Below are 12,190 nucleotides of genomic sequence, written 5' to 3'. Positions count from 1 at the left end.
TGGTGTAACATCAAAACTGAGCTGCTCATGAAGCCCCCATTTCCAAGCCTGCTCCCTCACCCCCATGTTACAGGGACCTCCTCCTTCTCTCCTCCAGCTCTCTTTCTTCCCCTCGCACCCCCACAATGATCGCTAACTCATCTCGTTGACTCAATCACAACCCCCACCTCCCCACGAGGAACCTACCTGAGGTGGGTGGGGGGAGATTATTCAGGCTGGGCTTTATGTCCGGGTGGAAGGCTGACGTGACTTCCTGGCTCGGAGACAGGTACGGGGGGCTACTGTTTCCCAGAGTCAGCGGGAGCGTGGGATTTCCCATGATCGGAGAGTTGGAGTAACCGGCCAACGACCTCGCAAGCTGTAGAATGAAGCACTGGTCAATTAACTCCCGTTTTGAATCTCGCTCGCGGACCCCACCCCCGGGGGCATTTAGGAAGGGACAAAGAGGTCAGTGTCAGTTGGGGCAGCGCTGTGTTGTGTCAGGTTTAACCTGTCCATGCCACACCAATAGACTTCACATTGTTATGCAGCATAGAGCCAAACAAGGGCATACCAGGACTGCTCAGAGATTTAAGGGGCATATGAAAATGGGTTGTAAGTTTAGGGAATCAATGACCCGGGGGAGGGGGCATAGATTTAAGGGAAGGGGCAGGAGGATTAGTGGGGGAACGTGAGGAGAAATGGTTTGCACGCAGTGGGCTCGTGAGGATTCTGGAACTCACTGCCTGTATGGGGGCAGCACGGTGGGCTCAGTGCTTAGCACTGCAGCCTCACAGCGCCAGGCAGCTGGGTTCAATTCTAACCTCGGGCGACTGTCTGTGTGGAGTTTGCACATTCTCCCCGTGTCTGCATGGGTTTCCTCCGGGTGCTCCGGTTTCCTCCCACAGTCCAAAGATGTGCAGGCTAGGTGGATTGGCCATGCTAAATTGCCTATAGTGTTCAGGGGTGTGTGAATTATAGGGGAATGGATCTGGGTGGGATGCTTCAAGGGGTGGTGTGGACTTGTTGGGCAAAAGGCCCTGTTTCCACACTGTAGGGAATCTAATCTCATCTAAGGGTGGGAGAGGCAGGAACCCCCATCCCATTGAAGAAGGATTTAGATGGGCAATCACCATGCCAAGGCTGTGGGCCAAGTGCTGGGAGACAGGGATTGGAATAGTGAAGCCGTTTGTTTCTGACCAGCACAGACCAGATGGGCTGAAGGGCCTCATTCTGGATAATAAACCTGAGGTGGGTGTTTTTGACCAGTGCAGACTGGATGGGCTGCGCTGTAGACCATGATTCGATGGGTGTAGCGTACTTGGGGTTTTCAGATGGCTTTTGGTAAGGAGCCCACAGGCGATCAATTTACAACATGAGGTCGACAAGGTGTATGGCATGCTTGTCTTCATCAGCTGGGCCATTGCGTTTAAACATTGCCAGGTAATGCTGCAGCTTTATAGAATCTTAGTTAGGCTGCATTTGGAATATTGTGTTCAATTCTGGTTACCGCACTACCAGAAGGATGTGGTGGCTTTGGTAGGGGTACAGAAAAGATTCCCCAGGACATTACCTGGTATGGAGAGCATTAGCTATGAGGAGAGGTTGGAGAAACTTGGGTTGTTCTCACTGGGACAATGGAGGTTGAGAGGGGCGACCCGATAGAGGTCTATAAGATTATGGATGGCATGAGCAGAGTGGACAGTCAGAAGTGTTAGATACTCGGGGGCACAGGGTGAAGGCGCGAGGGGCAATGTTTAAAGGTGATGTACGAGGCAGGTTTTTTATGCAGAGGGTTGTGGGTGCCAGGGGAGGTAGTGGGAGCAGATACTAAAGTGACTTTTAAAAGGTATTTTTACAAATAGGATGGGAAGAGGGTTCCCGGAAGGGTAGCGGGGTTTTAGTTGTGACAGACAGCATGTCTGTACAGGCTTGGAGGGCCGAAGGGCCTGTTCCCGTGCTGTAATGTTCTTTGTTCTAACTCAAAGTACATGGGATACAAGATAATGTACTAGCGTGAATTAACAGACACAAAATGGAAAGCAGGAATTAATCAGTCTGGCAGGCTAGCCTGGGTACTGCAAGGGTCACTGCTCGTCCACAGCGCAGATCCAGGATTTGAGTATTTCCAAATCTGCAAATGATACAACACGAAGCGAGAGGGATTCGGACAGAGTCGGTGGTTGGGGCCGGAAGAGGGCAGATGAAAGTGAGGACTGGGGACTCGCAAGAGTGCTCCTAAAATAGTGGCAAAGTGAGGAGGTACAAAGGGAGTTAGGCATCCTCCTCAACAGGTCACTGAATGCTAATATGCAGGTGCAGCAAGTTATTAGGAAGGCTCATGCAACGTTGGCTTTCACTGGTACAGCAGTACAGGAGTCAGGAAGTTTGGTTTCAATTGTATAGGAGCTTGGTTAGGCCTCACCTGGAGTACAGTGTGCAGATTTGATATCCTTGACTCAGGAAGGACATTACTGCCACTGACGGAGTACAATGTGAGAAACTGCAGCGGGAGAAGGCCATTCGGCCCCTCATGTCTGCTCTGCCATTCAATAAGATCATGGTTGATCTTTTCATGGACTCAGCTCTGGCCCTCTCACCATAACCCGCAATCCCTCCGCTGTTCGAAAATTTGTCATTGCCTTAAAAGCACTCAAGGAGGCAGCCTCACCTGCTTCACTGGGCAGGGAATTCCACAGATTCACAACCCCTTTGGGGAAGACATTCCTCCTGAGCTCAGTCCTAGATCTGCTCCCCGTTATTCTAAGGCCAAGCCCCCTTGTTCTAGTTTCACCCACCAGTGGAAAAAATCTCCCTGCTTCTATCTAATCTATTCCCTTCACCATTTTATAAGTTTCTATAAGATTCATCCCTCTCATTCTTCTAAATTCTAACAAATGTCGTCCCAGACAACTCACTCTCTCCTCATAAACCAACTCTCTCAACTGCGGAATCGACCCAGCGACTCTCCTCTGCACCCCCTCCAGTGCCAGTGCGTCCTTTCTCAAGGAAGGAGACCAAAGCTGTACCATAGATTCACCAGATGTGTTCCTGGGCTGATGAGACTGTCCTATGAAGAGAGATGGGCCAGACCGGGGGCCATGTTTCTCTAAAGTTTCAAGGAATGAGAGGTGATCTTGTGGAAATTTACCAAATGCTTCTAGGGAGCGATGCAGATCTCCCCACTGCCACCCGACACAATCGGGAGGGGGGGACGAAAATCAGGGGCAAAGTTTCAAAATAAAGGGGGTGCTTCAATCGGAGGTTGGAAAATTGTTCGCTGCGAGAGTTGGAATTCTCTACAGTACAGGGCTGTGGAAGTTCAGTCTTTGAGCACATTGAAGGTAGAGATTGATAGATATCTGATTAACCGTGGGAAAAAGGTGTTAGATCCACCCACCTATAGCCCAGGTCCCTGATGGAAAGTGGGAGGCCCGCCCCCCCACCGAGTTAAGAGCACCCTGCACTTTATATCCCTCTACCCAACCACCACCACCCTAACCCCCTATCCACCTCGTGCCGTCCCTTGCCACCTTCACTACCCAGACCAGAGGTGGGGTGCAGTATCTATACATACCCCATTCATGTTGGCCTGAGTGTAGTTACTGTAACTCCCAACCGCAAAGCTGTTGCTCTGTCCACTGTACTGCTCCGAGGGCTGTGGGAGAAGAAAGCGGGGTCACCCATCGACAGATCCGAACAGCATGGCGGGGAGAAGCGGGGGGTCATTTATCACTGGGGCAGTTGGGGAGGAGAGGCCGCCATCTTGTCGCCCCCTTCCTCTCAACAGCCACCCCCAGCCAAGGCCGGTCCCCATGCCGCGGGGCTTCCAACCCCATCGCGGAATGGGAATTCGATTGGTCGGAAGTCTGGAGCTCAGTATGGAGAGTGGGGGGGCGAGGGATGGGTGTGCCACAGCGGTTGGCATCGAACATGGTGAGGGTCCTTCAGGCCCACTGACGTGCTTCCGGGGGGAAGGGCGGGAAGGAAATCCTCCGCCCCCACTCCACGTGACTCCAGTCCCATCAACTGCGATAGAGCGCACTCTGAGCCGGGCCCTGGGACAACCAGGCAGGGCCGTTCGGTCCGGTGCCAGGTGCCGGTCACCGGGCAGTTTGCAAAAAGGGCGCAAAGGTGTGGGTCGCCCAGCAACCACGAGAAACGCAACCACATCTCTCCTTACCGAGTGGATAGCCACAGCACTCAGCTTGGAGCGAGAGACAACAAGGTGTAGAGCTGGATGAACACAGCAGGCCAAGCAGCATCAGAGGAGCAGGAAGGCTGGCGTTTCGGGCCTAGACCCTTCATCAGAAATGGCGAGAGGCCACTTGCGCAACATGCGTTGAGCACCAGCGATCCCCTCCTATCAGGTGAAGGATGGCAACGGATTAATTTGCTGCTCTTTCACATCCTTGAGGGGAAGCCGCATTCAAGTGAAACTGAACGCTTTTGGGAACTGGAGTTAATTTTCCAATAATTGCCTCATGCTATTTCAAGTCAGTAGCCAGTTGCTACAGAAGGAGGCAATGCCTCTGAGATAACCCCGCAAGCAGATTAATCAAATTCACACTCAGGGCTCGCTTTTGATAGAAAGGCAAACGTGCTGGAGGGCAGATGCACTTCCAGAGTGAGTCAATCTGCCAAACCGCAGTGAAACATTTGGATGTGATTATAAGCGAGCTGAGTACAGATACCTGCCTACAAAGTCAACAAAAGCTTGGTCAGGTTACGCTCTTTTGCCAACTCCTCGCTCATCCAACTGGCACACTTCTGTGCAGGTGGCACCATGCCATTGCTGCTGTTTGCCTTCAGGGGTAACTCGCGGAGGATGCAAAGGCAATCCCAGGGACGTCGGCCGCAGCCACCCCCCCCCCACCACAATGCGCTCTTACCTTAAAATACTGCCCCATGGCGCTGGGGGGCATGGGGTACCGCCCGGCATTCTGCTGGCTTGGCATCCTGGCAGGGTAGCTGGGAGAAGGGAGTGATTGCTGGGGGTTGACAGGAGGGTAGTTTTCGCCCAAGTAGCCCTGCATCAGGGGATGGGGAGAGGACGGAGGTGCCAGTTAGCAATGTCGGAAGGGTCCCTACTCAGCAAGCCTGCACTAGGCCCCAGCACACACCCTGAGAAACACACAACACCCCACACTGTGCATGGGAGCGGGCCATTCAGCCCATCATGTCCACACCGGCGCTATGAAGAGGGGAGCTTCCGGAAGATTGTTCATAAAGGCCGACATTTGATTCCACGTTTAGTTGTTTAAAAGGAGAACAATTACTGAATTAATTTCGCCCCCAGATGTGCTGGGTCAAGGATCAAGCTCATGCCTTGAGGGTATTAATCAAAATCTCTGTTAATCTAATAACAGAACCAATTGCTTGCAGCATTCTGAAAGGGATCCTGGCATATTGTGTGTGGGAGGTTTGGGGTCTCCTTCTGTGAGGAAGGACGTTCTGGCAACATCTGCAGTCACCCCAGTCAGCCTAAAAACTGAATAAAATCCTGTAGGAAAAGAAAATGAATCGCTTTCCGCTTGTTACTTAGCGATTAAAAATAAATAGACAGGCCCAGGGTGGGCCATCTCTTACAGAGGTGGAAGTAGGCCGTTCAGCCCCTCCTAACTATGCCAGCTCTCCGCACCCCATGCCATCCCCACTCTCCTGTCCTTGCTGCGAGGTGGGAGCCTGCGGTGCGAGGTGAGAGCCTGCGGTGTACAAACTGGCCGGACACTTTTTTTTTGGCCTATGCCCCTCTAGTTTTGGACTCCCGTACCCTGGGGCAAGAAGCCTTGTCTATTCACCCTTTCCATGCCCCTGATGATTTTATAAACCTCTATAAGTTCAACCTCCGACACTCCAGCACATCCAGCCTCTCTCTCATAACTGCAACCCTGGCAAACTCCTTTGCAAAACCCCTTTCAAGTTTAATAACATCTTTCCTACGGCAGGGAGACCAGAACTGCACACAGTATCCCAAAAGTGGCCCTCATCCGTGTCCCGCAACATGGCAGCTGGTAAAAGGTGGCACCCATGCGGCGACAAGAAGGCTGAGAACCAGTCGGACAGGCTCACCTCACTGACATACGGCCTCTTCAGCCCTGGGCCGGGCATCTGCTGGCTCCCCAGGTAGCCGTGCTGCGGCACGCGCTGGCTTTGGGCGTTGACCGGGGGCGGGCGCGGGTGGTTCGCAGAGATGCCCGGTTGCCCCATCACTCCTGCCAAACCCCCGGGGGGGCCCACTCCTGTGGGCGTCTGGGCCAGGCCCCTGGCTCCCGAGTGGGTCAAGTACGGGCTGCTGGAAGGCTGCGCCGCGCTGATCTGCAAAACAAGACGAGGCGGAGGGATCACGGGTGAAACGCTGCTCGGTTATACAGAATGTAGAGGGACGGGCCGTTTGTGGCTTTCGGACAGGCTGAAGGGTGACAGGGATTTCGGTCTCACCAAGTCACGGGAAACACGGCCATGCAGTTTTCCTCAAACGCCAACCAATCATTCCCCTGCCGTTGCCATTTCTGTGACAATACCATGACCAGTCCGAGCCCCCTGGCCAACCAATCGGTTTGTCTTTCTCTCGTGCAGTGGAAATTGTTGTCCATGCACCCTCCGCCCCAAACTTTGAGATTTGGCACTCTTGCGTGGGTGTCCTGATCAAGAGTGAAAGGCAAATTTCTGAGGAGCTTTGTTTCAGCCATGAAGAGGAGACTAAAAAGGGCAGAAGAAAGACAAGTGCAGGGGGGAGCACTGAGATTCCCGAATTCTCCCCCCAAAAGTAACTGGGTCAGGATCAACATGCAAGGCCCAGGCGTTCATCCTCCGACAGTGACATAAACAGTGGATTGGCGGTGCTAAATTACCCATAGTGCCCAGGGATGTGCAGGTTAGGGTGGATTGGCTGTGCTAAATTACCCAAAGTGCCCAGGGATGTGCAGGTTAGGGTGGATTGGCTGTGCTAAATTACCCAAAGTGCCCAGGGATGTGCAGGTTAGGGTGGATTGGGGTTGGGGGGGTTGGGGTTAGGGGTTGTGGGGTGAAGGTGTGGAATAGAGGCGCCTCTCTTACCAATCTGTACGGTCCCAAGGGCTCCTGGCTCTGCTTTTCCTGCAATGCGGCAACGGTTGCTGTGGCAGCGACGGTTGCTGTGGCGGCTGCGACAGCAACGGCCGTGGGCTGGGCAAAGTGTGCCGGAGGCCTGGAGTGCGACAAAAGGCCCATCCCCTCGGATGGTGCCAGGCTACCCGTGTAGCTACGGGCAAGGATGGCGAGGGAGAGAGAGAGAGAGAGATGAGAGCGTTACAGGGAAGCGTAGCCATGTTTTCAAGTGTGTCTTCCAACCGAGGCGCACCCTGTGTACCCTCAATACGCAGCAGCGTGCGGGATCTTGTTGTGCATGCATGGGCTGCCCAGTTTCCTCCTGTCAGCCATCTTTCCTTCTCTTTTCTCCCAGAATCCACACAATCCCTAACATTCTGGTCAAAGCAACCTTCGCAGGCCCATGGCCTTTCAAAGGCAATTTTTGGTCAACTTTCACCAGGAATTCAGGTTTGCTGCCTAGCATGAGGCCCTTCGGCCCATCCAGCCTGTGCCAACCACCTCGCTATTCCAATCCCCATCTCCCAGCACTTGGCCCACAACATGGCGAGTACCCATCTACATCCTTCTTCAACGGGATGGGGGTTCCTGCCTCTCCCACCTTTACAGGCAGTGAGTTCCAGATTCCCCAGCAGCCTCTGGGGGAAAAGATTTTTCCTCTCGTTCCCCCTCAGCAGCCTCTGGGGGAAAAGATTTTTCCTCACGTTCCCCCTCTAAACCTCCTGCCCCTTCCCTTAAAATCTGTGGCCCCCCCAGCATTCATCCCCCACTGAGGGGAAAAGTTCCTTCCTGTCTACCCTATTGATACCCCTCATCATCTTATCCATCTCAATCACGCCCCCTTCCTCTCAATCTCCTGCTCTAAGGAAAACACACCCCTCGCCGTCTGTCCCAATCCCTCTTCAAGAACTGAAACTCTCCAGTGCCCACAAGGCAACATCCTGGTAAACCTCCCTTTGCCCCTTCTCCCAGTGCTATCACATCCCTCCTATAATGTGGATTCCAGAACTTGTACACAATACTCTCGCTGTGTGGCCTAACCAACATTTTACGTACAGTTCCCAGCCAGACCCTCCCTGCTCCTAAGCTCTACACCTCGGTTAATGAAGGTAAGTATCCCATAATCCTTCTGAACCACTCTATCGCCCTGTCCCGCTACCTTAAGGGACCTGGACACATGCACATCAAGATCCCTTTGACCCCCGGTGTTTCCCAGGGTTCATCCGGTATTCCCTCATTGTGCTGGTCCTGCCCAGGTCCATCACCACGTTGAGGCTTTTTAAAATATTTATAGTTGCATCATTGCTTTGATTCTCACTGGGCTCTTGTAAGAATCTCAAAACAGTACTTTCTACACTTGAGCACAGAGACAATCTCTCCCCTGCCTCATTGATCAAGGGGACTGTTGGAAACAGAGTAAGTCAGCTGTACAGCAACTTTTCAGAAAGAGTTTTAGCGCTGTATCACACATTCTGTTGCAGAGATGCAGCTTCCAGTTTCCTCTCTGTGTCAACGGCCGAGCCGATCTGGGCAGCAATAGAAGCCAAAAAGGCAGCAGATGCCAGGGTCCTGGGAAAAAAAAATCCCCGTGAAGTTCCGGAGAAACTCAGCAGGTGTATGCCGGCCCGGACAGAGAGAAACTGTGTTGATATTGTAACTGAACGCGCCATAGAGCCATACAGCATGGAAACAGACCCTTCGGCCCAACCAGTCCATGCTGACCGTAATCCCAAACTCAACTAGTCCCACCTGCCTGCACTTGGTCCATATCTCTCATAACTTTTCCTAATAAGGTATGTATCCAAATGTCTTTTATATATTCTAACTGTACCCACATCCATCACTTTCTCTGGAAGTTCATTCCACACACATACCACTCTCTGTGTAAAAAAGTTGCCCCTCAAGGCTTTTTAAAATCTCTCTCCTCTCACCTTAAAAATACACCCTCCAGTCTTGAAATCCCTCACCCTAGGGAAAAGATATTATTAATCTTATCTGTACACTTCTTGATTTTATAAACCTCTATAAGGTCACCCCTCAAACTCCTACGCTCCAGTGATAAAAGTCCCAGCCTCTCCTTATAACTCAAACCGTCTATTCCTTGCTTCATCCTGGTAAATCTCTTCTGAACCCTCTCCAGCTTAATAACATTCTTCCTATAACAGGGCGAACAGAACTGGACACAGTGCTCCAGGAGAGGCCTCACCAACGTCCCGTACAACGCCAACATGACGTCCCAACTCGTCATCACAGCTTGGGGAAATCTAGATTCAACCAAATGGTAAAAGTGATAGGAAAATACCAGCTTCGTTGGTGTGCTAGCTCAAGAGGATACCGAGACTCGGTGCGGCTCATGCGAAGACTGTCCTGACGTTGCTGTTACCTTCCTGAGTAGCCCATTCCTCCAGGATGGCCAGGCCGTCTGTACAGGCTTGGCTGCATGTATCCCTTACTGGAACTGGTATCTGCGGTTGCAAACAGCTGCTGTCCCATGAACTGCAGAGAATTCATTCCCGCCCCGCCTGCAGACAAAACGTGGACCGTGCCGGGCACTGCCGAACTTCCCAGAACCTGTGGAAAAGGATAGAGTGAACAGTGGGGGGGTCAGCGAGGCATGGCTGGGGCAGGCACTGTTCTTTGGAATGACATAAAAATAGCAGCTCACCCTTGTTTCACACACACACACACACACACACACACACACACACACACACACACACACACACACACACAGGCACATACTCTCTTACACGCAAGCACCCACTCGCGCACACACACACAGGCACACACTTGCGCAAACACACAGACATGCACAGGCTCACAATGAAACACACTCTCTCCATCGCCCTCACACATGCACAAAATCTTGTTCACACAGACAGACACACATGCACACACCCACGCTCGCTCATACAGACAGACAGAGACACTCTCACACACACAGACGTACGCACACGCAGACACTCACACAGACTGAGCCTGGGATTTACAGCAGCAGAGTGACAGGGAAGCATGGGCAGCTATTTGCAGGTTCCAGCCAACAGCAACAGGATAGGCAACGCCTTAATCCGGTATCAGTCCCGTCCTTTAAAGGCTGGCCAGAGGATGCTGGGGGGAAACAGGGAGAGAGAACCACCCGGTTCCCAATTCGTAAGACTTTCTCGAGGAAGAGTTACCTCCCAGACCAGAGGGATGAGTATCCGTACCAGTGTGAAGAGGGGCAGGGGGGCCTCCACAGAGTTAGCAATTCCGATCCCACAGGAGGGCACAGTTCAGCAGAAGGCGAGAAGGACAATCCACAATTTGGGAATCTGTCTGATCGGGACAAATACATCCAGGTTACAACATGAGAAAACAGCTGCTGAAGGAAGCAGTCAGTTCCAAGTTGGGCGGAGAAGGAGAAACATGTCTGTTCTCTCACAAAACTGAAATGTGAGCGGACCAGTTTGAAGTAGATGTCAAGACCAGAATAAGCAGAGCCCAGCTAGAAACAATCCTTCCCTCAAAAATAATGGCAGCAATGCTCAGGGAACAAAGCTACTTTAGAAAGGTCAAAAATCGGAGCAGGGTTGGGTGGGGGGGTGGCGGGGGGAGACCATTTGGCCCTTCGAGCCTGCACCCGCCATTCAACTTGATCATGGGCTGATCATCCAACTCTGTCCCCTGCTCTCCCCTTTCACCCTTTGATCCCTAAGAACTACACCCAACTTCTTCCTGAAAACATTCAATGCTTTGCTCCCCCAGCCACTTTCTGTGGCAGAGAATCCCACAAGCTCTCCCCCCACTCTCTGGGTGAAAACATTTGTCCCCATCTCAGCCCTATCCCCGTTACCATAAGACTGTGACCAACCCCGCCTCCCCCCCCCCCGTCAAGGTTCTGGGCTACCCCCTGGGTCACCAGGAACATCCATTACCCTGTCAAGTCCCTGTTAGAATTCACTAAGTTTCTGTGAGCTCCCAACCCCCTCATTCTTCTAAACTCTGGTGACTATAATCCTAACCCAATCTGGTCTCTTCTCATCTGTCAGCTCATGCCATTCCAGGAAATACAACTCGTGGGGATGGAATAATTCTTGAATTCACATCGGGGAGGCATAAAACATTTTCCCAGAAGAGCTAACAGGAAGCTCAGACAAAATTGACTTCCCTTTCCATTCCAAAGGTGAACCTTCAAGGTCTTGAGGATACCTTTTGAGTCATAGCATCACATGGCACGGAAACAGGCCCTTCGGCCCAACCAGCCCATGCCAACCATTATCCAAAACTAATCTAGTCCCACCTGCCTGCTCCTGGCCCATATCCCCCGAAACCTTTCCTATTCACATACTTATCCAAATGTCTTTTATATGTTGTAACTGTACACCCGTCCACCATTTCCTCTGGAAGCTCATTCCACACACGGACCACTCCCTGTGTAAAAAAAGTTGCTCTTCATGTCTTTTTAAAATCTTTCTCCCCTCACCTTAAAAATGTGCCTTGTCTTAAAATCCCCCACCCTAGGGGAAAGACACCTGCCATTAACCCTATCAATACGCCTCATTATTTTATAAACTTCTATCGGGTTGCTTCTCAACCTCCTATGCTCCTGTGAAAAAAGTCCCAGCTCTCACTATAACACAAACCCTCCATTCCCGGCAACATCCCGGTAAATCTCTTCTGAACCCTCTCCAGTTTAATAACATCCTTCCTATAACAGGGAGACCAGAACTGGACACAGCGCTCCAAAAGAGGCCTCAGTAACATCCTGTACAACCTCAACATGACATCCCCAACTCCTCTACTCAAAGGGCTGAGCAATGAAGGATAAACACCTTCTTAACCCCCCTGTCTACACCTGATGCAAACTTCAAAAAATCATGTACCTGAGCCCCTAGGTCTCTCTGTTCTCCAGCACTACCCCACCATTAATTGTATAAGTCCTAGCCTCGTTTGTTTTAGCAAAATGCAAGGCCTCAATACGCAAGTCAGTGGCAGGAAGTGTCAGGCAAATTCCTTCGGAAATTCAGGATTTGGGATTGGCGATCAGTCGAGACCCCCTTGGCTAATTATGGCCCTGAGTCGACCCTTAGCTGTTTCGCTGTGCATCACGTTGGGATTTAACTGGTCTTTGGGCCTAACCCAC

General features: G+C 51.8%; 1 protein-coding gene across 1 annotated transcript in view; it reads right to left on the bottom strand.

Annotated features, from left to right (window-relative positions):
* The window catches only part of LOC125448156 (zinc finger MIZ domain-containing protein 1-like), a 51,654-nt gene that overhangs the window by 34,433 nt on the left and 5,031 nt on the right, over positions 1 to 12,190 (bottom strand). Inside the window, exons 6-12 of the mRNA XM_048523229.2 lie at positions 10,275 to 10,338; positions 9,452 to 9,639; positions 7,039 to 7,222; positions 6,052 to 6,297; positions 4,872 to 5,009; positions 3,557 to 3,637; positions 187 to 358 (exon numbers count right to left, since the gene is read on the bottom strand). Of these exons, the coding sequence (XP_048379186.2) occupies positions 187 to 358; positions 3,557 to 3,637; positions 4,872 to 5,009; positions 6,052 to 6,297; positions 7,039 to 7,222; positions 9,452 to 9,639; positions 10,275 to 10,338 (1,073 nt within the window). The remainder of the gene's footprint in view (positions 1 to 186; positions 359 to 3,556; positions 3,638 to 4,871; positions 5,010 to 6,051; positions 6,298 to 7,038; positions 7,223 to 9,451; positions 9,640 to 10,274; positions 10,339 to 12,190) is intronic.

This window comes from Stegostoma tigrinum, chromosome 40 (assembly GCF_030684315.1).
Source record: "Stegostoma tigrinum isolate sSteTig4 chromosome 40, sSteTig4.hap1, whole genome shotgun sequence".
Lineage (NCBI taxonomy): Eukaryota > Metazoa > Chordata > Chondrichthyes > Orectolobiformes > Stegostomatidae > Stegostoma > Stegostoma tigrinum.
The sequence above is the reverse complement of the archived record's forward strand: the minus strand, read 5'-3'. Positions and strand labels throughout refer to the sequence as shown.